The sequence below is a fragment of the Rhinoraja longicauda genome, chromosome 5 (assembly GCF_053455715.1).
Source record: "Rhinoraja longicauda isolate Sanriku21f chromosome 5, sRhiLon1.1, whole genome shotgun sequence".
Lineage (NCBI taxonomy): Eukaryota > Metazoa > Chordata > Chondrichthyes > Rajiformes > Arhynchobatidae > Rhinoraja > Rhinoraja longicauda.
In genome coordinates, this window is record NC_135957.1 from 88,347,042 (window position 1) to 88,374,795 (window position 27,754).

The window sequence follows — 27,754 nt, forward strand, 5'->3', positions numbered from 1 at the left end:
ATGGGGAGAAGGCAGGAGAATGGGGTTAGGAGGGAGAGATAGATCAGCCATGATTGAATGGCGGAGTAGACTTGTTGGGCCGAATGGCCTAATTCTGCTCCTGTTCCTTATGACCTTATGTACAGGAGTAGGCCCTTCGGCTCACAGCTTCTGCATGTTATAATGTTAGCTGAGCTTGGTGTTAGGTACAGCTGCCTGAGACACTCACCATTAGTGATGTGGTGACTAATGGCCCATGAGGTGGTGTCTTTCTGTCCCAGGGGACCAGGCAGCCGTGCGGTGCCCAGGGGGAGGTGAGGATGGAGGAGTCACCAACTCAGTCAGCGTTGGCGGTGGAGAGTGGTGCCGCGAGCCCGTCACCAGGTGAGACCCGGTGTCACCAAACCCGAGTCCCGGTGAGAGCCTGATGCCTCTGCACCCCGCCCTGCCCCTCTCCCCCCCCTGCCCCTCTCCCCGCCCTGCCCCTCCCCCCCCTGCCCCATCCCTCCTCCCCCCCCCTGCCCCTCCCCGCCCAGCTTTGTTGCATGATATCTGTGCCCAACGTGATGGCGAGACCATCTCTTACGCACCGGCACATAATCGTATCCTTCCATTCCCTGCATATCCAAAGGTCTCAAACACCACTATCGTACCTGCCTCCACCATCACCCCCGGCAGTGCATTCCATGCCCCCACCCCCCTCTGTGTAAACAACCTGGCCGCACATCTGCTTGAAACTTTGCCCCTCTCACCTTAACGCTACGCCCTCTAGTCTTGGACATCTCCATCCACGGAAAATAGTTCTGACTGTCTACCCTATCTACTTTCATAATCTGCGAAACTTCTTACACGTCTCCCCTCATGCTCCGACCTTGTAGGGAAAACGATCCGTCTGTCCAACCTCTCCTTGTAGCTGGAACTCTCTAATCCAGGCAGCGTTCTGGTAACCCTGCTCTGTCCTCTCTCCAACCTCTCCCTGTAGCTGGAACTCTCTAATCCAGGCAGCGGTCTGGTAACCCTGCTCTGTCCTCTCTCCAACCTCTCCCTGTAGCTGGAACTCTCTAATCCAGGCAGCGTTCTGGTAACCCTGCTCTGTCCTCTCTCCAACCTCTCCCTGTAGCTGGAACTCTCTAATCCAGGCAGCGGTCTGGTAACCCTGCTCTGTCCTCTCTCCAACCTCTCCCTGTAGCTGGAACTCTCTAATCCAGGCAGCGGTCTGGTAACCCTGCTCTGTCCCCTCTCCACAACCTCCACATTTCATCACCATGTATAAAATTATAAAAGGACTGGACAAGCTAGATGCAGGAAAAATGTTCCCAATGTTGGGGGAGTCTAGAACCAGGAGCCACAGTGTATGAATAAAGGGGAGGCCATTTAGAACTGAGATGAAAAAAAACTTTTTCACCCAGAGAGTTGTGAATTTGTGGAATTCTCTGCCACAGAGGGCAGTTGGAGGCCAATTCACTGGATGGATTTAAAAGAGAGTTAGATAGAGCTCTAGGGGCTAGTGGAATCAAGGGATATGGGGAGAAGGCAGGCACGGGTTACTGATTGTGGATGATCAGCCACGATCACAATGAATGGCGGTTCTGGACTCCCCCAACATTAGGAACATTTTTCCTGCATCGAGCTTGTCCAGTGCTTTTATAATTTTATACGTCTCTATAAGATCCCCTCTCATCCTTCTAATCTCCAGTGAATACAAGCCCAGTCTTTCCAATCTTTCCTCATATGACAGTCCCGCCATCCCGGGGATTAACCTGGTGAACCTACGCTGCACTGCCTATATAACAGAGAATGCAGACTGAATGAAGACAGTGGTGTAGTCAAAGTAAAAGTGGGGGCTGTTTAGTGTCGGGCCCCTGTCATTCTGCTATGCTGCTGCCTGAAGGTGGGCTGGCTTTGTTGCCAACTCTCCTGCTGTTTAAATATCATCTGCGCTGCATATTCACAACGTATCATCTAAGGCCACAGTGCGAATAAGCATCTTTCTGTTTGCATGAATAGTTTTGCAATTGTACAGCATTGTCACATTGTCAGTGAGCTGAGAAGGTTAAAGGATAAGGTGTGTCTCAGGGTTTACTGTCACTGATAATCGTTCGTGAATGTCCTGGCTGACTGCAAGGATTTGCTTTTGATAACAAGACCCTGAATTCTTCAGAGACTCCAGATACTGCAGATGCTGGGATCTTGTGTAGAACACAGAGTGCTGGAGTAACTCAGCGGGTCAGGCAGCATCTGTGGAGAGCATGGATAGGTGACGTTTCACAGAGTGCTGGAGTAACTCAGCGGGTCAGGCAGCATCTGTGGAGAGCATGGATAGGTGACGTTTCACAGAGTGCTGGAGTAACTCAGCGGGTCAGGCAGCATCTGTGGAGAGCATGGATAGGTGACGTTTCACACAGTGCTGGAGTAACTCAGCGGGTCAGGCAGCATCTGTGGAGAACATGGATAGGTGACGTTTCACAGAGTGCTGGAGTAACTCAGCGGGTCAGGCAGCATCTGTGGAGAGCATGGATAGGTGACGTTTTGGTTCGGGACCTTTCTGTAGACTGGTTGGTGGGTCAGCCTGAGTCTGGCAGGGTGGTTGGGCAGGAATGCTGATGGAGCCGTGTGGCAGGAGGTCAGAGACACAGCATGTCACCCGCTCCAAGTCCTCGTGATGGATAACTGTTTAACCAACACACGCTGGCTTTCTATCAGAAAGACTCGGTAACTCAAGAAATCGATACTGTGGTTAAGTGGTTAATAGTGAAATTCATCTGGAGTTTTCAGTCAGGTCTCTCTCTGACTGGGCCTGTTGCAATTGGAGAAATGTTTAGTTGAGTTGAGTTTATTGTCACGTGTACCGAGGTACGGTGAAAAGCTTTTGTTACGTGCTAACCAGTCAGCGGAAAGACAATACATGATTACAATCGACCGTCCACAGTGTACAGATAGATACATGATTACAATCGACCGTCCACAGTGTACAGATAGATACATGATCAGGGAATTAGAGATGTAAGACTGTAATGTGTGATTGTGGATCTACCTCTGTGGCTAGCACGCAAATACTCGCCTGGGTTGGGCTAATCTTGGAAGGAACAAAGGGGTTGTAGTGGAAGCCGGAGTGAGTTAGTGATGCGGGCAGACTAGCACGAGTGATGGTGCCGCCTGGCACACACACCTGACATGCATGGACATCACGCCAGCATTGGTTGTCAATGTCACGTCAACCGCGATACAGTGGGGAACCTTGTCTCTGTGTAAACCAGTTCAGTCACCTGTACAGAGGTGCAGTGAAAAGCTTTTGGTGCCTGCTATCCAGTCCATTCACATTACCATACTACTAAACATTATTCACGTTAGTCGCTTTGTCCTGTATCTGTACACTGTGAATGGCCTGATTGTAATCGTGTGTTGTCTTTCCGCTGACTGGTTAGCACGCAACAAAAGCTTGTCCCTGTACCTCGGTACACGTGACAATAAACTAAACTGACCTGAACTCGACTATCTTTGAGTGCAATCAAACTATACACAGATTGTGCAAAGTCGAAGTTGCCAGAGTGTAGAATACAGTGTAACAGCGTTGTCGTCTTTAGTTTAGGTTTATCATTCTACTATGAAAAACCTTGTGTGCTGGCCAGTCAGTTCATACTCTACACAAGTACAGAATATAGTGTTATATACACCGATCAGCCAAAACATTATGATCACTGACAGGCGAAGTGAATAACATTGATTGTCTTGTTACAATGGCACCTATCAAGGGGTGGGATATATTAGGCAGCAAGTGAACAGTCAGTTCTTGAAGTTGATGTGTTGGGTGCAGGAGAAATGGGCAGGAGTAAAGACCTGAGTGACTTTGACAAGGGCCAAATTGTTATGGCCAGACGACTGGGTCAGAGCATCTCTGAAACAGCAAGGCTTGTGGGGTGCTCCCGGTCAGTAGTGGTGAGTACCGACCGACAGTGGTCCGAGGAGGGACAAACCACAAACCGGCGACAGACAGGGTGTTGGGCGCCCAAGGCTCATCGATGCGCGAGGGCAACGAAGGCTATCCCGTCTGGTCCGAACCGACAGAAGGTTGACTGTGGCACAAGTCACAGAAAATGTTAATGGTGGTCACGGGAGGAATGTGTCACAATACACAGTGCATCGCACCCTGCTGCGTATGGGGCTGCATACGGAGGACCAACAGCATATTAGGCAGGTGGGCATAATGTTTTGGCTGATCAGGTCATAATGTTTTGGCTGATCGGTGTATAGTGTTGTAGCTTTCCAGTTACAGAGAGTGTTTAGTTTAGGATTATTATGCTACAGTGAAAAACCTCGTGTGCTGTCCAGTGAGTTCATACTGTACACGTGTACAATCACGCCAGACACAAGTGCCAAAGGGACTTATGAAAGAGAAAACTACCAGAGTGCAGAATACAGTGGGGAAGCGGTGTAGCATTTCAGAGAAGCATTGTTCATGTATACGTTAAGGTTTATTGTTGTCGCCTGTGCTGAGGTCTCTGGGTCTCTGGCGCTGTGAGGCAGCAACTCTACTGCTGCACCACCATGCTGACATTTATCAATGTACTGAAGGCAAGCTGTATTATAGACAATAGGTGCAGGAGGAGGCCATTCAGCCCTTCGAGCCAGCACCGCCATTCACTGTGATCATGGCTGATCATCCACAATCAGTAACCCGTGCCTGCCTTCTCCCCATATCCCTTGATTCCACTAGCCCCTAGAGCTCTATCTAACTCTCTTTTAAATCCATCCAGTGAATTGGCTTCCACTGCCCTCTGTGGCAGAGAATTCCACATACTCACAACTCTCTGGATGAAAAAGTTCCTTCTCACCTCAGTTTTAAATGGCCTCCCCTTTATTCTTCGACTGTGGCCCCTAGTTCTGGACTCCCCCAACATTGGGAACATGTTTCCTGCATCTAGCTTGTCCGGTCCTTTTATAATTTTATACTTCTCTATAAGATCCCCTCTCATCCTTCTAAATTCCAGTGAATATAAGCCCAGACTTTCCAATCTTTCCTCATATGACAGTCCCGCCATCCCAGGGATTAACCTGGTGAACCTACGCTGCACTGCCTCAATAGCAAGGACATCCTTCCTCAAAGTAGGAGACCAAAACTGCACACAATACTCCAGATGTGGTCTCACTAGGGCCCCGTATTATCAGGGGGCAGGCAGTCAGGGATGTGAGTTTATAATTGGGGAGAGGCATTGTGAGGATGGTTGTGATGGGGACAGAGTGGTGAGGGGCAGTGGAGACTGAGTTAACCGTGACTCTGAAAAGGGGAATTCACACTCGTGTTTGAAGGGAGAATATTGAGCACTATGGGGAAAGGGGAAGGAACATTCGGTCACCGAGCTGGCACTGTCTGCTCTCTTCCTGTGTGATATTATCCAATCAAGACCATGACTCCTGCATCAAAACAATCTATTGCTCAGTTTCACTTTGAGTTGAGTTTATTGTCACGTGTACCGAGGTACAGTGGAAAGCTTGTGTTGCGCGCTAACCAGTCAGTGGAAAGACAATACATGATTACAATCGAGCCATCCACAGTGTATGGATAAATAATAAGGAAATAATGTTAAGTGCATGGTGAAGTCCGATCAAGGATAGTCCGAGGGTCTCTGATGAGGTAGATAGTAGTTCAGCACTGCTCTCTGGTTGTGGTGGGATGGTTCAGTTGTCTGATAACAGCTGGGAAGAAACTGTCCCTGAATCTGGAGGTGTGGGTTTTCACACTTCTGTACCTCTTGCCTGATGGGAGAGGGGAGAAGAGGGAGTGACCAGGGTGAGACTGGTCCTTGATGATGCTGCTGGCCTTGCCGAGGCAGCGTGAGGTGTAGATGGAGTCAGTGGAAGGGAGGTTGGTTTGTGTGATGGTCTGGGCTGCTGGCCTTGCCGAGGCAGCGTGAGGAAAGCTTTGTTTTGCATCCTATCCAACAAATGAGATGCTATACACAGATGTTATCAAGTCAAACTCCAGTCCACAAGGTAGAGCAAAGGGGAAGACACAGAGTGCAGAATATAGTTCTCAGCATTGGAGCCCATGCTCTTCCTCTTCAGTTATTCCTCTGCTCCAGCTAGCCTCTCCTGCGGGGCTCCACAAGCCTCCATCCTAGGCCCCATTCTCTTCTCTCTGTACATGCTCCCCCTCGGCCAAATCATTCAAAGGCACGGCATTTCCTTCCACTGCTATGTGGATGACACACAGCTTTATCTCCCCCTGAAACCCAACAACCGGTCAAATTTAATCAACCTCATGCACTGCCAATAGACAATAGGTGCAGGAGGAGGCCATTCGGCCCTTTGAGCCAGCACCGCCATTCAATGTGATCATGGCTGATCATTCTCAATCAGTACCCCATTCCTGCCTTCTCGCCATACCCCCTGACTCCGCTATCCTTAAGAGCTCTATCTAGCTCTCTCTTGAATGCATTCAGAGACTTGGCCTCCACTGCCTTCTGAGGCAGAGAATTCCACAGATATGTCCTCACTGTCTTGAGGACATAAAATGTTGGATGGTACAGAACATCCTTCAACTAAACGAGAGCAAGTCTGAGGTCATCCTATTCGGCCCCCCCGACTCCATCAAAACGACAACAGGCAGTCTTGGAAGCCTATCCTGCCTAGTCAAACCGCATGTCAAAAACCTCGGCGTGATATTTGACTCTGCATTAAAGTTTGACAAGCAAGTCAACGCTGTGGTAAAAGCCAGCTTCGTACCAGAGCTAAAATCAAACCTTTCCTCCAATTTGACGATCTAGAAAAAATCATCCATGCATTTATTTCCTCCCGCCTAGACTACTGCAACTCCCTCTACACTGGGATCAGCCAATCATCCCTGTCCCGCCTGCAACTGGTCCAAAACGCCGCAGCGAGACTCCTGACGGGTACCCGTAAAAGGGACCACATCACCCCGATTCTGGCCTCTCTCCACTGGCTCCCTGTACGGTACAGAATCAACTTCAAGCTCCTCCTATTCACATACAAAGCCCTTCAAGCTCCTCTTATTCACATACAAAGCCCCCCCCCCCCCTATATCAAACATCTTCTAACCCACCTCTCTAACTCCAGGTCCCTCAGGTCGGCCGACTTGGGGCTACTCACTATCCCGCGGTCTAGGCTTAAGCTCAGGGGTGACCGCGCTTTTGCAGTTGCAGCTCCTAGACTGTGGAACAGCATCCCTCTCCCCATCAGAACTGCCCCCTCCATCGACTCCTTTAAGTCCAGGCTCTACTCCGTAGCATTTGAGGCCCTCTGAGGGGGCGCTGTGAACTGTTTATGTATGTGCTGTTATGTTTGTGTGCCATTGTATGTTCGTTCTTAGTACCTGAACTGGTGTACAGCACTTTGGTCAACGTGGGTTGTGTTTAAATGTGCTATACAAATAAAATTGACTTGATCAGTTCCACAGACAAAGTCCAATGTCCGCAATGGGGTCGAGGTGAATCGGACAGTGCCCTAGCTTATGGAAGGGCCGTTCAGAAGCCTGATCACAGAGGGAAAGAAGCTGCTCCTGAGTCTGGTGGTGCGCGCTTTCAAGCTTCGGACAGTACCCAATAAGCTAATAATGTGAAAGTGGATAGCAAGATTATCTTCAGTTATATAAAGGGCAAGAAAGAGGCAAGAGTAGACTTTGGACCGCTGGAGAATGATGCAGGAGAAGTAATCACGGGGAATAGAGAAATGGCAGAGGAGTTGAATAACTTTGTTGCATCAGTCTCCACAGTGGAAGACACCAGCAACATGGCTGACATTCAAGAGAGTCGGGGGCTGGGAGTTAGAGGATTGGCTGTTACTGGGGGGAAGGTGCTGGGGAGAAGGTGCTGGGGGGAAGGTGCTGGGGGGAAGGTGCTGGGGAGAAGGTGCTGGGGAGAAGGTGCTGGATAGAAGGTGCTGGGGAGAAGGTGCTGGATAGAAGGTGCTGGGGAGAAGGTGCTGGATAGAAGGTGCTGGGGAGAAGGTGCTGGGGAGAAGGTACTGGGGAGAAGTTACTGGGGAGAAGTTACTGGGGAGCTGAAAGGGCTGAAGGTGGATAGGTCACCTGGGCCAGATGGACAGCACCCTAGGGTGCTGAAAGAGGTGGCTTTAGAGATTGTGGAGGCATTGGCAGTGATATTTCATGAATCACTAGAGTCAGGAGTGGTCCCAGATGATTGGGAAATTGCCAATGTTACCCCACTGCCCAAGAAGGGAGCAAAGCAGAATAGTGGGGACTATAGACCGACCGGTTAGTCTGACTTCAGTGGGGGTACGATTTTAGAGTCCATTATAAAGGATGAGGTAACGCGGTACTTCGAAGTTCACGATGAAATAGGCTGAAGTCAGCATGACTTTGTCAAGGAAAGGTCTTGCCTGATAAATCTGCATAGGTGTCGTTTTGGGTCGAGACCTTTCTTCAGACCCATTGAGAATTCAGATTCAGATGTGCCTGCCTTGCAGTGCTCCCCTCCGATCCTGACCTTGTGAGTAATTGCTGCTTCCCAGGGCCGGGCAAAGAAAACTCACCCTAGCATCTATAAAACTCTCCTTAAATACAGTATCTATTTCTTTAGGCAGACACAGAGTGCTGGAGTAACTCAGCGGGTCAGGCAGCTTCTGTGGAGAACATGGATAGGTGACGTTTCACAGAGTGCTGGAGTAACTCAGCGGGTCAGGCAGCATCTGTGGAGAGGAATGGGTGATGTTTTTGGTGGAGACCCTTGTTGTTTGAGAGGTATTTGATTGGCGCGGGGTACAGGAGCCCATGGGACCACGCTGCTGTTCGCCGTGACTGGGGGTTTAGCGTTTACCGCGCTGTCTCTCGGTCGGTCCTTGTGACAAACGCTGTCAGTGGGTGCCGGAGGTCTAAGCCGTTGTGTTTGTTGCAGGGGTGGAGTGGATGGAACGGCTGGTCAGACTGCAGGAGAGCTTTGGCCCACAGACCTTGGACGTGCCGCCGGAGGTATGGGTCGGCCAGGAGCTGAGAAGAATTGCCGATGACTTCAACTCGCACTGCCAGACGGGAAGGGTAATGATCTACTGTGCCTTTTAAACGTGGTGGCTCTGTAGCTGCCTGGCAGTGGGATGGCCAGGACCACCGTCTAAATGTGATGCTCCATGATACAGCTCTGACCTCTGGCCCTCACCGCGACCTCTGGCCCTCACCGTGACCTCTGGCCAGCACCACGACCTCTGGCCCTCACCGTGACCTCTGGCCAGCACCACGACCTCTGGCCCTCACTGCGACCTCTGACCCTCACAGCGACCTCTGGCCCTCACAGCAACCTCTGGTCCAGCCGCGACCTCTGAACCTCACAGCGACCTCTGACCCTCACCGCGACCTCTGGCCCTCACAGTGACCTCTGACCCTCACCACGACCTCTGGTCTGGCCACAACCTCTGACTTCACTGCGACTTTTGACCGGACTGACCTCTGACTGCACCACGGCTTCTGACCACGACCTCTGGCCCGGCCGTGAACTCTGACCAGCGCCATTTCCATCGCCTCTGTTGTTGCCTGGGCTGGAGGGGGGGGGAGGGGTTGAAAGCCTGGAGCGACTAGGCTTGTATACACTGTAATTTAGAAGGATGAGAGGAGATCTTATCGAAACGTATAAGATTATTAAGGGGTTGGACACGTTAGAGGCAGGAAACATGTTCCCAATGTTGGGGGAGTCTAGAACAAGGGGCCACAGTTTAAGAATAAGGGGTCGGCCATTTAGAACGGAGATGAGGAGAAACCTTTTCAGTCAGAGAGTTGTGAATCTGTGGAATTCTCTGCCTCAGAGGGCAGTGGAGACCAATTCTCTGAATGCATTCAAGAGAGAGCTAGATAGAGCTCTTAAGGATAGTGGAGTCAGGGGGTATGGGGAGAAGGCAGGAACGGGGTACTGATTGAGAATGAACAGCCATGATCACATTGAATGGCGGTGCTGGCTCCAAGGGCCAAATGGCCTCCTCCTGCACCTATTGTCTATTGTGCTGACTGGCCAATGCTTTGATGGGGGGTGGGCTGAGATGCCCCTTTGTCTGTCCGCTGACTGCACAGCACGCAACAACAGCTGTTCACTGTACCTCGACACACTACATTGTACCAGTACACCTGACAATCAACTAAACTGAACTCAGGCTCCAATGTTGCACGGTGGTGCAGCGGGTGGAGCTGCTGCCTCACAGCGCCGGAGACCCGGGTTCCATCCTGACTACGGGTGCTGTCTGTACGGAGTCTGCACGTTCTCCCCATGACCTGCGTGGGTTTTCTCCGGGTGCTCCGGTTTCCTCCCACGCTCCAAAGACGTGCAGGTTTGTAGATGAATTGGCTTGGTATAAATGTAAAAATTGTCCCCAGTGTGTGTAGGATAGTGTTAGTGTGCGGGGATCGCTGGTCGGTGTGGACTCGGTGGGCTGAAGGGCCTGTTTCAGCGCTGTATCTCTAAACTAAACTAAGTTGTTGCATAAGTTCATCAGTGATAGGAGCAGAAAAAGACCATTCGGCCCATCAAGTCTACTCCGCCATTCAATCACGGCTGATCTATCTCTCCCTCCTAACCCCATTCTCCTGCCTTCTCCCCATAACCCCTGACACCCGCACTGATCAAGAATCTGTCTATCTCTGCTGAACAAATATCCACTGACTTGTCCTCCACAGCCGTCTGTTGCAAAGAATCTCACAGATTCACCGCCCTGTGCTGCAGGGAAGTGTTTTAATAAACGCTGACTCCACAGACAGCGACTGTTCACCGCACCGTCGGTCTCCGGCTGAATGCAGGAGCTAAAGCTGGTCTCCACGGCCTGTGTGTGTGTGTGTGTGTGGGGTGTGCGTGTGGTGTGTGGGTGTGCGTGTGTGTGGGGTGTGTGTGGGGTGCATGCGTGTGTGCGTGCATGCGTGTGTGGGGTGTGTGTGTGTGTGCTTATGGTGTGGGGTGTGGGTGTGCGTGTGTGTGGGGTGTGGGTGTGTGCGTGGGTGTGTGGGTGCATGTGTGTGTGTGGGTGTGTGTGCGTGTGTTTGGGTGCATGTGTGTGCGTGCGTGCGTGTGTGTGTGTGCGTGCGTGTGTGTGTGCGTGCGTGTGTGTGTGTGTGCGTGTGTGTGTGTGTGTGCGTGCGTGTGTGTGTGTGTGTGTGTGCGTGCGTGCGTGCGTGTGTGTGTGGGTGTGTGTGTGTGCGCGTGCGTGCGTGCGTGCGTGCGTGTGTGTGTGGGTGGGTGGGTGTGTGTGGGGCTCTGAGGCATGTGTTTGATGTAGCAGACACAATGAGTGTGGCGGTGAGGGGGGGGGATTAGACAGATGCCTAGCGCTGCGTTGCAACACATCAAAGGCAGCTCAGGCAGATGCAACCTGCTGCCAATGCAGGGGACTTGCAGACAAAGGCAGCTCAGGCAGATGCAACCTGCTGCCAATGCAGGGGACTTGCAGACAAAGGCAGCTCAGGCAGATGCAACCTGCTGCCAATGCAGGGGACTTGCAGACAAAGGCAGCTCAGGCAGATGCAACTTGCTCCCAATGCAGGGGACTTGCAGATATTGGAAAAGTTAATGAAGTCCAGTGTCAAAGTCGCCAGGCTGCACGCTGTTTTGTGGGAATCCTCCACTGAGTTTATTAGTTTTTAGTTTAGAGATACAGCATGGAAACAGGCCCTTCAGCCCACCGGGTCCGTGCCGACCAGCGATCCCCACACACTAACACTATCCTACAAGTTTTACATTTACCAAGCCAATTAACCTAAAAACCTGTACGTCTTTGGAGTGTGGGAGGAAACCAAAGATCTCTAAGAAAACCCACGCAGGTCACGGGGAGAACGTACAAACTCCGTACAGACAGCACCCGTAGTCGGGATGGAACCCGAGTCTCCGGCGCTGTGAGGCAGCAGCTCTACCCGCTGCACCACCGTGCCACTGTGTTGAACACTCTGTTCCTGCAAACCTCCCTGTCTCTGACCAAGGGCCGGCGATGAAACCGTTGACCTGTTGGGTCGACACACAGCAGTGAAATGAAACACAGAAACAAGATACTTCGATCAGAAACAAGGGGAGACTTTTCGTTATCTAGCTCTTTCAGGTTTGGTGTTGAGTTAACAGGCCCTTCGGTCCATCTAATTCATGCCAACTGCGCCCCCCCATTGAGGCTCGTCCCATCTGGCCTATGGCATAGCCCCTCTCAACCCAAGCCACAAGGAACTGCAGGGGCTGGCTTACACCAAAAAGGCACAGAGTGCCAGAGTAACTCAATGGGTCGGGCAGCATCTCCAGAGAAGGATGTGAAGAAGGGGTCACCTAAGGGATTGTGAAGCTGCTGCTGGACCCCCTGAAGTTACCCCAGCATTCAAGAGAGAGCTAGATAGAGCTCTTAATGATAGCAGAGTCAGGGGGTATGGGGAGAAGGTAGGAACGGGGTACTGATTGAGAATGATCAGCCATGATCACATTGAATGGCGGTGCTGGCTCGAAGGGCCAAATGTTCTCCTCCTGCACCTATTTTCTATGTTTCTGTTTCTATGTTTCTGTCACAGAGGGAACATCAACACACATTAATCATTGTGTTGTTCAATGCAGTTGTACAGGGCATTGGTGAGACCACACCTGCAGTATTGCGTACAGTTTTGGTCTCCTAATCAGAGGAAAGACATTCTTGCCATAGAGGGAGTACAGAGAAGGTTCACCAGATTGATTCCTGGGATGGCAGGACTTTCATATGAAGAAAGACTGGATAGACTCGGTTGTACTCGCTGGAATTTAGAAGATTGAGGGGGGATCTTATAGAAACTTACAAAATTCCTAAGGGGTTGGACAGGCTAGATGCAGGAAGATTGTTCCCGATGTTGGGGAAGTCCAGAACAAGGAGTCACAGTTTAAGGATAAGGGGGAAGTCTTTTAGGACCGAGATGAGAAAACATTTCTTCACACAGAGAGTGGTGAATCTGTGGAATTCTCTGCTACAGAAGGTAGTTGAGGCCAGTTCATTGGCTATATTTAAGAGGGAGTTAGATGTGGCCCTTGTGGCTAAAGGGATCAGGGGGTATGGAGAGAAGGCAGGTACGGGATACTGAGCTGGATGATCAGCCATGATCATATTGAATGGCGGTGCTGGCTCGAAGGGCCGAATGGCCTACTCCTGCACCTATTTTCTATGTTTCTATGTTCTGACCATAAAGATGTTGGATGGATTTGCGGGGGGATTGTGGATCGCGAGGGCAGAAAGATGAAATATTGGCAAGACCACATGAGAAAATGGAAGTGCTGCTAATAAAACACATGGTCTGTCTGCAGATTCCAGTATCAAAGGGGGAAGTGACTCACAATAACGTCGCAAACAAAACAAATCCTCACCAAGTTTACAGTTACGCAACAACAACGCTGGAGATGCCAGCACACTAGCAATGGTTCACAGCGTGCAGTTACTGCGGCATTGCAACACGCCCAGTGACCCACCCGCAGCACAGGAGGCTGACGGCTGATCTGTACACTTGTAAAGGCACAGGATCATAGAGTCAGAGAGATACAGTGTGGAAACAGGCCCTTCCCCAACCTGCCCACACCGCCCAACATGTCCCAGCTACACTAGTCATAGAGTCACAGAGTGATACAGTGTGGAAACAGGCCCTTCAGCCCAACCTGCCCACACCGCCCAACATGTCCCAGCTACACTAGTCATAGAGTCACAGAGTGATACAGTGTGGAAACAGGCCCTTCAGCCCAACCTGCCCACACCGCCCAACATGTCCCAGCTACACTAGTCATAGAGTCACAGAGTGATACAGTGTGGAAACAGGCCCTTCAGCCCAACCTGCCCACACCGCCCAACATTGTCCCAGCTACACTAGTCCCATCTGCCTGCGTTTGGTCCATAACCCTCTAAGCCTGTCCTATCCATGTACTTGTCTAACTGTTTCGTAAACAATGGGATAGTCCCAGGATCAAACACCTCCTCTGGCAGCTTGTTCTATACACCCACCACCCTCTATGTGAAAAGGTTACCCCTCAGATTCCTATTAAATCTTTCCCCTTCACCAAGAGGATTTGTTTTGAAAACATTCAAGAGAGAGCTAGATAGAGCTCTTAAGGATAGCGGAGTCAGGGGGTATGGGGAGAAAGCAGGAACGGGGTACTGATTGAGAATGATCAGCCATGATCACATTGAATGGCGGTGCTGGCTCGAGGGGTGGAATGGCCTCTTCCTGCACCTATTGTCTATTGTTTGCGACATTCCTCCTTTGATACTGGAACCTTCAGACAGACCATGCGCATCTACCCGATCTATTCCTCTCATGATTTTGTACACCTCTACAAGATCTCCCCTCATCCTCCTGCGCTCCATGGAATAGAGACCCAGCCTGCTCAACCTCTCCCTGTAGCTCACACCCTCTAGTCCTGGCAACATCCTCGTAAATATTTTCTGAACCCTTTCAAGTTTGACAATATCTTTCCTATAACATGGCGCCCAGAACTGAACACGATATTCTAGATGCGGTCTCACCAACGTCTTATACAACAGCAACATGACCTCCAAACCTTATACTCAATACTCTGACTGATGAAGGCCAATGTGCCAAAAGCCTTTTTGACCACCTTATCAAGAGTCAAGTGTTTTATTTTTATTCATTATTTATTTATTTATTTGTTTATTTATTTTCCAGTCAATACAATACAACAGATTGACTATACAGTTGTGAAAGTTAAATAGTACGAAATCATTGTATCAAAAATAAAACAATATAATCACACATGATATTTTCTGACCGAAAAATAAAGGTGTAGGCAGAAGCCAAAGCTTATTGTGCCTACCCTTAATACTTAACAAAATATCATTAAAATACACAACATCATCGGTCAGAAGCAGATAAACAAAACAGAAAGAAACACAAATATAGTCAAGAACCATCATTTCTGTCATGTCAGCCATTTCTCAGTGCTGATCACATATTTTGTATCTTTCAAATATATTGCTTTTGAACATTTTCTTGAATTTACACATATTAGAACGGAGATGAGCAAAAACTTTTTCAGTCAGAGAGTTGTGAATCTGTGGAATTATTCTCTGCCTCAGAAGGCAGTGGAGGCCAATTCTCTGAATGCTTTCAAGAGAGAGCTAGATAGAGCTCTTAAGGATAGCGGAGTCAGGGGGTATGGGGAGAAGGCAGGAACGGGGTACTGATTGGGAATGATCAGCCATAATCACATTGAATGGTGGTGCTGGCTCGAAGGGCCGAATGGCCTCCTCCTGCACCTATTGTCTATTACTGCATTCTTTTAATTCATTGTTGCAAGTATTCCATAGATTGACCCCTTTAACAGTCACAAGTCTATTTTTCACATCTGTCCTTACCCTCATTTTTTCAAATATATAATGACCCCTATCTGGGACATTATTGTCGTGTGTCCCAGATAGAACAATGACATTCGTACTTGCTGCAGGACAGCAGAATATGTAAACATAGTACACTATAAATAATGATAATAATTAGCCCGGTATGTTCACATCCAAATCATTGATGTAGATGACAAACAGTAGCGGGCCCAGCACCGAACCCTGAGGCTCACCACTAGTCACAGGCCTCCAGTCTGAGAAGCAACCTTCCACCATCACCCTCTGCTTCCTTCCATGGAGCCAATGTGCTGTCCATTCAGCTATCTCTCCTTGGATCCATGCGATCTAACCTTCCAGAGCAGCCTACCATGTGGAACCTTGTCCAGGCTTAGAGCTACAGTGCGGAAACAGGCCCTTCGGCCCAGCGGGTCTATGCCGACCAGCGACCCCCCCACACACTGCCACTACACTCACTAGGGACAATTTGCAATTTTACCCAAGCCAATTAACCTACAAACTTGCACGTCTTTGGAGTGTGGGAGGAAACCGGAGCACCCGGAGAAAACCCACGCAGGTCACGGGGAGAACGTACAAACTCCGTACAGACAGCACCCATAGTCGGGATGGAACCCGGGTCTCCGGCGCTGTGAGGCAGCAACTCTACCGCCGCGCCACCGTGCCGCCCTGAAAGAGTTGTACAAGATAATGCTGGGGACAGCGGGGGTGAATGCACATTTTATCCAAAGTTGGGGAATCATAGAGGGAGTGGTTGGGCAGGCTTGGACTTTAATCCTTGGAGCGTAGGAGGATGAGGGGTGATCTTGCAGAGGTGGATAAAATCATGAGGAGATTGGACAGGGTGAATGCACAGAGTCTTTTACCCAGAGTAGGGGAATCAAGAACCAGAGGACACAGGTTTAAGGTGAAAGGGGAAAGATTTAATATGAACCTGAGAGGCAACTTTTTCACACAGAGGGTGGTGGGTGCATGGAACAAGCTTTCAAACTTCTGTACCTTCTGCCGGACGGGAGCGGGGAGAAGAAGGAATGACCGGGGTGGGACAAGTCTTTGATTATGTCGGCTGCTTTCCCGAGGCAGCGTGAAGTGTAGATGGAGTCAATGGTGGGGAGTGTGGTGTGTGTGATGGGCTGGGCTACATCTACAATGGTGGGGAGTGTGGTGTGTGTGATGGGCTGGGCTACATCTACAATGGTGGGGAGTGTGGTGTGTGTGATGGGCTGGGCTACATCTACAATGGTGGGGAGTGTGGTGTGTGGGATGGACAATAGACCAAAGGTGCAGGAGGAGGCCATTCGGCCCTTCGAGCCAGCATCGCCATTCACTGTGATCATGGCTGATCATTCTCAATCAGTACCCCGTTCCTGCCTTCTCCCCATACCCCCTTGACTCCGCAAACATTAAGAGCTCTATCTAACTCTCTCTCTACTAGACTACATCTACAATTTAGAGTCATACAGCGTAGAAACAGGCCCGACTTGCCCACATAGACCAACATGTCCCATCTACGCTAGTCCCATGTCTGTATTTGGCCCATATCCCTCCAAATCTGTCCTATCCATGTACCTGTCTATGTCTGATGAAAGGGTCTCGATCCAAAACGTCACCCATTCCTACTCTCCAAAGATGCTGCCTGACCCGCTGAGTTACTCCAGCACTCTGTGAAACGTCACCCATTCCTTCTCTCCAAAGATGCTGCCTGACCCGCTGAGTTACTCCAGCTTTTTGTGTCTGTCTTCCACGTACCTGTCTAATTGTTCCTTAAACATTGTGATAGTCGCTGCCTCAACTACCTCCTCTGGCAGCTCGTTCCACAATTCTCTGGAATTTCTTGGTGCTTTTGGACAGAGCTGTTCCTAAACCAAGCTGTGGTGCAAGCCGATAGTCTACTCTCTGCGGTGCACTGTGGAAGTGTGTAAGAGTCACTGGAGATGTGCTGAGTTTCCTCAGTCACGTCAGGAAGTGGAGGCATTGGTGCCTCTTGGCTGTGGCATCAATGTGGTTGGTCCTCGACAGATTGTTGGTAATATAAATGCCAACGTTTGGAGGGAGAAGGGTCAAATGCTGGGAAATGGGAGAAACGCAGCTCGGTCGGCATTGAGGAGTCAGGCCGAAGGGCCTGTTCCCGTGCTGTGCTGTTCCATGCTCCATGTTCAGTGTGGACATTGTGGGCCGAAGGGCCTGTTCCTGTGCTGCACTGCTCTATGTTCTTCCACTTCCCTCTCCCATCGGGCAACAGGTATCCGGGGACTGGAGGGATATGGGTTATGTGCAGGTAGATAAAGGTCGTGGCATCAAGTTGGCATGGACATTGTGGGCCGAAGGGCCTGTTCCTGTGCTGTTCCATGTTCAGTGTGGACATTGTGGGCCGAAGGGCCTGTTCCTGTGCTGTTCCTGTGCTGTGCTGTTCCATGTTCAGTGTGGACATTGTGGGCTGAAGGGCCTGTTCCTGTGCTGTTCCATGTTGGGCATGGACATTGTGGGCCGAAGGGCCTGTTCCTGTGCTGTTCCATGTTCAGTGTGGACATTGTGGGCTGAAGGGCCTGTTCCTGTGCTGTTCCTGTGCTGTGCTGTTCCATGTTGGGCATGGACATTGTGGGCCGAAGGGCCTGTTCCTGTGCTGTTTCTGTGCTGTGCTGTTCCATGTTGGGCATGGACATTGTGGGCTGAAGGGCCTGTTCCTGTGCTGTTCCATGTTGGGCATGGACATTGTGGGCCGAAGGGCCTGTTCCTGTGCTGTGCTGTTCCATGTTCAGTGTGGACATTGTGGGCTGAAGGGCCTGTTCCTGTGCTGTTCCATGTTGGGCATGGACATTGTGGGCTGAAGGGCCTGTTCCTGTGCTGGGCTGTTCCACGTTCCATTTCAGAACTGCAAGAGTTCACCTCAAGGGTAAACATAATGGCCCGCCAGGACTTAGCTGCAGCTGTGGGACAACTGGCAGAGCAGGCTGTGTTTGTGTAGGTCTTGTGTCGGTACAGACACTGCCTCAGGGTGGAGAGGAAGAGTCTGTGTGACTCAGCATGTGAGTAACTCAGTAACCCGTGCCTGCCTTCTCCCCATATCCCTTGATTCCACTAGCCACTAGAGCTCTATCTAACTCTCTTTTAAATCCATCCAGCGAATTGGCCTCCACTGCCCTCTGTGGCAGAGAATTCCACAAATTCACAACTCTCTGGGTGAAAAGGTTTCTTCTCACCTCAGTTTTAAATGGCCTCCCCTTTATTCTAAGATTGTGGCCCCTGGTTCTGGACTCCCCCAACATTGGGAACATTTTTCCTGCATCTAGCTTGTCCAGTCCTTTTATAATTTTATATGTCTCTATAAGATCCCCTCTCATCCTTCTAAACTCCAGTGAATACAAGCCCAGTCTTTCCAATCTTTCCTCATATGACAGTCCCGCCATCCCAGGGTTTAACCTGGTGAACCTACGCTGCTGAAACCCCTGTCACAGTGTAAGGTTGCGTGAGGTTGAGAAGGCTGGGTCTCTATTCAATGGAGCGCAGGAGGATGAGGGGTGATCGTATAGAGGTGTACAAAATCATGAGAGGAATAGATCGGATAGATGCACAGAGTCTCTTGCCCAGAGTAGGGGAATCGAGGACCAGAGGACATAGGGTCAAGGTGACGGGGAAAAAAATTAATTGGGATCCGAGGGGTAACTTTTTCCACACAGAGGATGATGGGTGTATGGAACAAGCTGCCAGAGGAGGTAGTTGAGGCTGGGACTATCCCATCGTTTAAGAAACAGTTGGACAGGTACATGATAGGACAGGTCTGGAGGGTTATGGGCCAAGCACGGGCATTGTACTGGTGTGGATGGGACGTATTGGTGGGTTGGGCAAGTTGGGCCTGTGTCAGTCCATGACTCTCAGACTGCCAGGCAGGGATACACTTACACGCCACTGTTGGACAGCACCAGCAAGCAGCTGCGTTTAATCTCCATCACAAGATTTCTATTCCATTATTGGCAACGTTTAGGCAGAAAGCAGCACGGTGGTACAGCGGGTAGAGCTGCTGCCTCACAGCGCCAGAGACCTGGGCTCCATCACAACTCTGTACGGAGTTGGTACCTTCTCCCCGTCACCTGCGTGGGTTTTCTCCGGGTGCTCCGGTTTCCTCCCACACTCCAAAGACGTACAGGTTTGTGGGATAATTGGCTTCTGTAAATTGTAAATTGTTCCTAGTTTGTGTAGGATAGTGCTGGTGTACGAGGTGATCACTGCCTGACCCGCTGAGTTACTCCAGCACTCTGTGAAACGTCACCTATCCATGTTCTCCACAGATGCTGCCTGACCCGCTGAGTTACTCCAGCACTCTGTGAAACGTCACCTATCCATGTTCTCCACAGATGCTGCCTGACCCGCTGAGTTACTCCAGCACTTTTTTGGTAAACCAGCATCTTCAGTTCCCCATGTCTTTTGAGATTCTCTAGCACGTTACCTGGGCTTGTGGGCTGGAGTTCCAGGGACAGGTTGGATATGTTGGGACATATTTCTTTGGAGTGTAGGAGGCTGAGGGGTGACGTTATTGAGGTGTGCAAGATCACGAGGGGCAGCAGAGTTGAAGGGGAGAGGGGCAAAAGTTTCAAGGAGGTGTGTGGGGCAGGTTTATTTACACAGAAGGGGGTGGGGGCGTGGAACGCGCTACCAGGGGTGGGGGTGGAGGCAGATACGGTAGCAGCATTGAAGAGGCTTTTGGACAGGCAGGTGGATATGCAGGGAATAGAAGGGTATGGGTCACGTGCAGGAGTTGGTATTGGCAATGTGTTTGGCACGAACATTGTGGGCCGAAGGGCCTGTTACTGTGTGGTCTGATGCTGTGATACATTATTCATGGCAGTCGAGGTATGAGCACATTGTGCTGGCGTCCTCTGTTAAACAAAGGCTGTGTCTGTGCCAAGGAATGGCTGATTGTGATTGATTGCATATTGTGGTCAGGTGGGAAACGCATGAAGAGGCACTTTAACACAGGGACAGACGCATGGGTCTGGAGCACCGAGTTGGTGGAGTGTGTGCCAACTGCACAGGTGTAGCAGTCTGGAACGCACACGCACGCACACGCACACCCCACACACACGCACGCACACACACACACGCACGCGCACACACACGCACGCACGCACACCCACACACACACGCACACACACACACGCACGCGCACACACACGCACGCACACGCACGCACACACGCAAACACACACACACCCACACGCACACACGCGCACGCACACACACACACGCACGCACACACGCAAACACACACACACCCACACACACACGCACACACACGCACACACACACGCACGCACACACACGCGCACACACGCACACCCCACACGCACGCACACACACACATGCACGCGCACACACACGCGCACACACACACACGCACACCCCACACGCACACACACACACACGCGCGCGCACACACACACGCACGCACACCCCCCACACACACATACGCACGCATGCACGAACACCCCACACGCACACACGCATGCACGCACACACACACACACTCTCCACACACTCGCACGCACACACACAACCTCGCTCGCATGCACACCCACACACACACACACCCACATCTGGGCGGTCACGGTGGCGCAGCGGTAGAGTTGCCGCCTTACAGCGAATGCAGCGCCGGAGACCCGGGTTCCATCCCGACTACGGGTGCTGTCTGTACGGAGTTTGTACGTTCTCCCTGCCTGACCCGCTGAGTTACTCCAGTTTTTTTCCTGCACATAAACTGAACGTCTGTGTATATAAAGAGGTTGCTGGCAGTGAGCCACAGTGCTGACATCGTCCGCCACAACGCCACCCCACCCTCCCTTCCTCTGATCCCCACGGGGCAACGTGACTCTCCCCACACCGCCACTCCACACGCTGGCAAACACACAACCCTCAGCACAGTGAGCAAGTTCAATGTGTCCACACGTGCGTGCGGAACTGTGCTCTGCCTTCTCCTTGCTGCCCTCTGCTTCTTGCCTCTCTGTCCCCAAGGCAAACAGTGAGCAGAGTGGATGTGGAGAGGATGATCCACTAGTGGGAGAGTCTAGGACCAGAGGGCACAGCCTCAGAATTAAAGGACGTTCCTTTAGGAAGGAGATGAGGAGGAATTTCGTTAATCAGAGGGTGGTGAATCTGTGGGATTCTTTGTCACAGACGGCTGTGGAGGCCACAAGTCAGTGGATATATTTAAGGCAGAGATAGATAGATTGTTGATCAGTGCGGGTGTCAGGGGATATGGGGAGAAGGCAGGAGAATGGGGTTAGGAGGGAGAGATAGATCAGCCATGACTGAATTGTGCCTAGTGTGATAGTGCTGGTGAATTGTCCCTAGTAGGATAGTTCTGGCCAGCGGGAACTCAGTGGGCCGAAGGGCCTGTTTCCACACTGTATCTCTAAACTAAATGGTGACTCAGTCAGAGAGCTAGAACAGGCACCTTGGGCCGAATGGCCCACAACTCTGCAAGAAACAATGGAACGTACTCTAAGGATGTTTCTCAGCCGGACCACAACATGGAAACACTACAGCAAGGTTGCCCAACCTGGGGTGAGGTTATCCCACCCAAGGGGTACATTTGAACAAAATAATAATGTTAAAAACAGTCTCCCCTTTGTCACACCAACCCACCCCCCCCCCACACCAACCCACCCACACCAACCCACCCACCCCCCACACCAACCCACCCCCCCACACCAACCCACCCACCCCCACACCAACCCACCCACACCAACCCACCCACCCCCCACACCAACCCACCCCCCCACACCAACCCACCCACCCACCCACCCCCCCACACCAACCCACCCACCCCCACACCAACCCACCCACCCCCCACACCAACCCACCCCCCCCCACACCAACCCACCCCCCCCCACACCAACCCACCCACCCACCCCCCACACCAACCCACCCCCCCCACACCAACCCACCCCCCCACACCAACCCACCCACCCACCCACCCACCCCCCACCCCCACACCAACCCACCCACCCCCCACACCAACCCACCCCCCCCCACACCAACCCACCCCCCCCCACACCAACCCACCCACCCCCCCCACACCAACCCACCCACCCCCCACACCAACCCACCCACCCCCCCCCACACCAACCAACCCCTCCCACACCAACCCACCCCCCCCACACCAACCCACCCCCCCCCCACACCAACCCACCCACACCCACACCAACCCACCCACACCCACACCAACCCACCCACACCCACACCAACCCACCCACACCAACCCACCCACACCCACACCAACCCACCCACACCCACACCAACCCACACCCACACCAACCAACCCCTCCCACACCAACCAACCCCTCCCACACCAACCCACCCACCCCCCCACACCAACCCACCCCCCCCACACCAACCCACCCACACCCACACCAACCCACCCACCCCCCCACACCAACCCACCCACCCCCCCACACCAACCCACCCCCCCCACACCAACCAACCCCTCCCACACCAACCCACCCCCCCCACACCAACCCACCCACCCCCCCACACCAACCCACCCCCCCACACCAACCCACCCACCTGTACAACTGCAGAAGGACCTCTTTACTCCTGTACTCAAATTACTGGTTTATCACTGTCAGTAGTGTGGAGATACAGTGAAAAACGTTTGTTTGTGCGCTGTGCAATCAACTCATGCTGGCTGGGTTGTGCATTAAAGGGTGTTGAGCTCACACTTGCATCTTGCTTTGTGACTTCAGGCTGGGTTGTGCAAGTCAAGTCAAGTCAAGTCAAGTTTATTTGTCACATACACATACACGATGTGCAGTGAAATGAAAGTGGCAATGCCTGCGGATTGTGCACAAAAAAGAATTACAGTTACAGCATATAAATAAAGTTAATAAGTTACTAAAAATAAATAGTGTAAACAAAAATTTAGTCTCTGGAGTTATAAAAGTTGCCAGTCCTGATGGCCTGTGGGAAGAAACTCCGTCTCATCCTCTCCGTTTTCACAGCGTGACAGCGGAGGCGTTTGCCTGACCGTAGCATCTGGAACAGTCCGTTACTGGGGTGGCAGGGGTCCCTCATGATCTTGCTTGCTCTGGATCTGCACCTCCTGATGTATAGGTCCTGCAGGGGGGCGAGTGTAGTTCCCATGGTGCGTTCTGCCGAACGCACTACTCTCTGCAGGGCCTTCCTGTCCTGGGCAGAGCTGTTCCCAAACCAGACTGTAATGTTGCCGGACAGGATGCTCTCTACAGCCCCAGAGTAGAAGCAATGAAGGATCCTCAGAGACACTCTGAATTTCCTCAGCTGTCTAATGTGGTAAAGACGCTGCTTTGCCTTACCCACCAGTGTGGCAATGTGCGTTGCCCATGTCAGATCCTCTGTGATGTGGACTCCCAAGTATTTAAAACTGCTCACCCTATCCACAGTAGACCCATTTATCTCCAGTGGCGTGTACGTCCTTGGATGTTTAGCCCTTCTAAAGTCCACAATCAGCTCCTTAGTTTTAGTGACATTCAAGAGGAGGCTATTGTCCTGACACCAGAGTGCCAGATCAGCCACCTCCTCCCGGTAGGCCTTCTCATCGTTGTTGGAGATCCGGCCCACCACCACAGTGTCATCAGCAAACTTGATGATGGAGTTTGAGCTGAACCTGGCCCCACAGTCATGTGTGTACAGGGAGTACAGTAGGGGGCTAAGGACGCAACCCTGGGGGGATCCTATGTTCAGGGTGAGGGAGTTAGATGTGTGTTCCCCCATCCTGACCACTTGGGGCCTGGCAGTGAGAAAGACCAGGACCCAGGCACACAGAGGGGTGCTAAGCCCCAGTTCCAGCAGCTTCTCAACCAGTCTGCTGGGGACTATTGTGTTGAATGCATTAAAGGGTGTTGAGCTCACACTTGCATCTTGCTTTGTGACTTCAGGCTGGGTTGTGCATTAAAGGGTGCTGAGCTCACTTGTGTGTTGCCTTGTGGTTTCAGGCCTGGAACCAGGGCTGGAGGATTTGGCACTGGCTGATCGTGATGCTGAGACGGATGATCGATGGCGTATGAGCGATTGCCCCTCCTTGCCTTGTACTCTGGTGAAGATTCCCAGCCAACATGTAGCTTTCCAACTCCAACCCAGACAGGCGCCAGTCTGAAGAAGGGTCTCGGCCCGAAACGTCACCCACTCCTTCTCTCTCCAGAGATGCTGAGTTCCTCCGGCACTCTGTGCGTATCTGCAGGCAGGTGACTGGTGGGTAGGGCAGACCCATCCAGTCCTTGCTTCCCACTCTGGATGCACCTGACCTGACCTCTACCTTCTCGTGTTGCCAACTCTGCGCTTGGGGTCGGAGAGCCCACGACGTCTCAGGGTGGATCTCAGCTGGAGATGGACTCCACAACAAGACATGGTGGGCCTCAGCTGGAGATGGACTCCACAACAAGACATGGTGGGCCTCAGCTGGGGATGGACTCCACAACAAGACATGGTGGGCCTCAGCTGGGGATGGACTCCACAACAAGACAGGGTGGGCCTCAGCTGGGGATGGACTCCACAACAAGACAGAAGGGATCTCAGCTGGGGACAGACTCCATGATGTCTCAGGATGGACCTTGGCTGAAGCAGCCCACGCCGTCGGTCAGAGTACAGGGAGGCTGTACGGTGCGGTGCGGTGCCTGTGCGGTGCGGTGCTGACGGTGCTGTGCTGTGCTGCGGTGCCTGTGCGGTGCGGTGCTGTGCTGTGGTGCTGTGCGGTGCTGTGCGGAGCACGGACCTGTGGTAACGGCCATCGTGTTCCACAACAGTTTACGGCAAATTAGCGGGAGCTGAGCACATCCACAGCTGCCGTTCACCTCCCTCCCAACAATCACACCCCCCCAGCTGTGTTTAGCTCACACCCTTTCCCATAGAACTGAAACAACGCCGGTCTGAGGAGCACGGAAATGTATTGGTGTAAGTTATTTTGAACTGACTATTTATTAGATATAGTATACCTCCTTTATTTCTCTCAGTGTTTACCGCGTTTCTGCACCATGTTCCCCGCACACACACACACACACCCCCCCCACACACACACACACCCCCCCACACACACACACACACCCCCCCCACACACACCCCACACACCACACCCCACACACCACACCCCCCCCCCACACACACACACACACCCCCCCCCCACACACACACACACACACCCCACACACCACACCCCCCCCCCCACACACACACACACACCCCCCCCACACACACACACCACACACACACCCCACACACACACACACCCCCCACACACACACCCACCACACACACACACCCACCACACACACACACACACACCCCACACACACACACACACCCCACACACACACACACACCCCCCACACACACACACACCCCACACACACACACCCCACACACACACACCCCCCCCACACACACACACCACACACACACCCCACACACACACACACACCCACCACACACACACCCACCACACACACACCCCACACACACACACACACACCCCACACACACACCCCCCACACACACACACACACACCCCCCACACAACCCCCCCCCCCACACACACACCCCCCACACACACACACCACACACACACCCCACACACACACCCACCACACACACACACCCCACACACACACACACACACCATCACACGCACGCACCATCACGCACACCATCACGCACACACACACACCATCACACACGCACCATCACACATCATCACACACACACCCCCCCCCCCCCTCTCCTCACACTGTCCCAGGGCTGGGCCACCACACACACACACACTCTCCCCACTCTCTCCACCCCCCCCCCCCTCTCCCCACACTGTCCCAGGGCTGGGCCACCACACACACACACACACTCTCTCCACCCCCCCTCTCCCCACACTGTCCCAGGGCTGGGCCACCACACACACACACACTCTCTCCACCCCCCCTCTCCCCACACTGTCCCAGGGCTGGGCCACCACACACACACACACTCTCTCCACCCCCCCTCTCCCCACACTGTCCCAGGGCTGGGCCACCACACACACACACACTCTCCCCACTCTCTCCACCCCCCCCACTCTCTCCACCCCCCCCCCCCTCTCCCCACACTGTCCCAGGGCTGGGCCACCACACACACACACACTCTCCCCACACTGTCCCAGGGCTGGGCCACCACACACACACACACTCTCTCCACCCCCCCTCTCCCCACACTGTCCCAGGGCTGGGCCACCACACACACACTCTCCCCACACTGTCCCCACTCTCTCCTCCCGCCGGTTGACTGGACCTGTTGGTTTCCCCTGGTATTCCCGTGGTATTTCCGTACGCCGGGTGACCCAGTGTAAATGTAGCAAGCATTGAACGCCATCTGTCCCCACCTCTCCTCGTGCTGCCCTTTCACGTTCCTTCGTTGCACTCTCCTCTTGCCAAATATCTGAAGGGGCGCTGAGATTTTGAACTGTGCAATACTGGTGTCCACACGCCAGGCTTTACAACGACATTCTGCCTCTCTGAAAGTTTGTGTCATTTTCATGTTGAGGATTTTTGTTTTCTTATAATAAATTTGATGAAAATCTGAAGTTTCCAGAGAGCTTTACTTTTGTGTTTAATCTTCGTGGCTGTTTAGTTCAGCGTGGAAACCGGCCCTTTGGCCCAGCGAGTTTGCACCGACCAACAATCACCCACTCACACTGGTTCTATGTTATCCAACTTTCCCATCCACACTCCCTGCACATTAGAGACAACTTAGCAGGCAGTGAAGAAAGCCAATGGTATGTTGGCATTCATAGCGAGGGGATTTGAGTTTAGGAGCAGGGAGGTTCTGCTGCAGTTGTACAGGGCCTTGGTGAGACCGCACCTGGAGTATTGTGTGCAGTTTTGGTCTCCTAATCTGAGGAAAGACATTCTAGCCTTAGAGGGAGTACAGAGAAGGTTCACCAGATTGATCCCTGGGATGGCGGGACTTTCATATGAAGAAAGACTGGATAGACTCGGCTTGTACTCGCTGGAATTTAGAAGATTGAGGGGGGATCTTATAGAAACTTACAAAATTCTTAAAGGGTTGGACAGGCTCGATGCAGGAAGATTGTTCCCGATGTTGGGGAAGTCCAGAACAAGGGGTCACAGTTTAAGGATAAGGGGGAAGTCTTTTAGGACCGAGATGAGAAAGTTTTTTTTCACAAAGAGAGTGGTGAATCTGTGGAATTCTCTGCCACAGAAGGTAGTTGAGGCCAGTTCATTGACTATATTTAAGAGGGAGTTAGATGTGGCCCTTGTGGCTAAAGGGATCAGGGGGTATGGAGAGAAGGCAGGTACGGGATACTGAGCTGGATGATCAGCCATGATCATATTGAATGGCGGTGCAGGCTCGAAGGGCCGAATGGCCTACTCCTGCACCCATTTTCTATGTTTCTAACTTGCAGAGGGCCGATTAACCTACAGACCTGCACGTCTCTGGAGTGTGGAAGGAAACCGGAGCACCCGGA

The 27,754-nt window shown here is 52.1% G+C and overlaps 1 protein-coding gene across 2 annotated transcripts; it reads left to right on the top strand.

The window, feature by feature from the left end:
• LOC144594088 (uncharacterized) lies at positions 1–25,315 on the top strand. 2 transcript variants are annotated; one of them, XM_078400280.1, is made up of 3 exons: positions 1–363; positions 8,850–8,989; positions 24,243–25,315. In XM_078400280.1, the coding sequence occupies exons 1-3, from the start codon at positions 300–302 to the stop codon at positions 24,312–24,314; spliced, it is 276 nt and encodes a 91-aa protein (XP_078256406.1). In that variant the 5' UTR covers positions 1–299; the 3' UTR covers positions 24,315–25,315. The 2 variants fall into 2 exon arrangements, with proteins under 2 accessions (XP_078256406.1, XP_078256405.1); XM_078400279.1 differs by lacking the exon at positions 1–363 and adding an exon at positions 7,126–7,507.
• Positions 25,316–27,754: the final 2,439 nt, after the last annotated feature.

What these genes read in the sequence shown, in the direction of transcription:
- LOC144594088 (XM_078400279.1), top strand. Translation starts at nt 7,354, where the DNA reads ATGTGCTATACAAATAAAATTGACTTGATCAGTTCCACAGACAAAGTC. An exon ending in AGCTGCTCCTGAGTCTGGTG is followed by an intron (nt 7,508 to 8,849) that starts GTGCGCGCTTTC and finishes TGTTTGTTGCAG; the next exon opens with GGGTGGAGTGGATGGAACGG. An exon ending in CGCACTGCCAGACGGGAAGG is followed by an intron (nt 8,990 to 24,242) that starts GTAATGATCTAC and finishes TTGTGGTTTCAG; the next exon opens with GCCTGGAACCAGGGCTGGAG.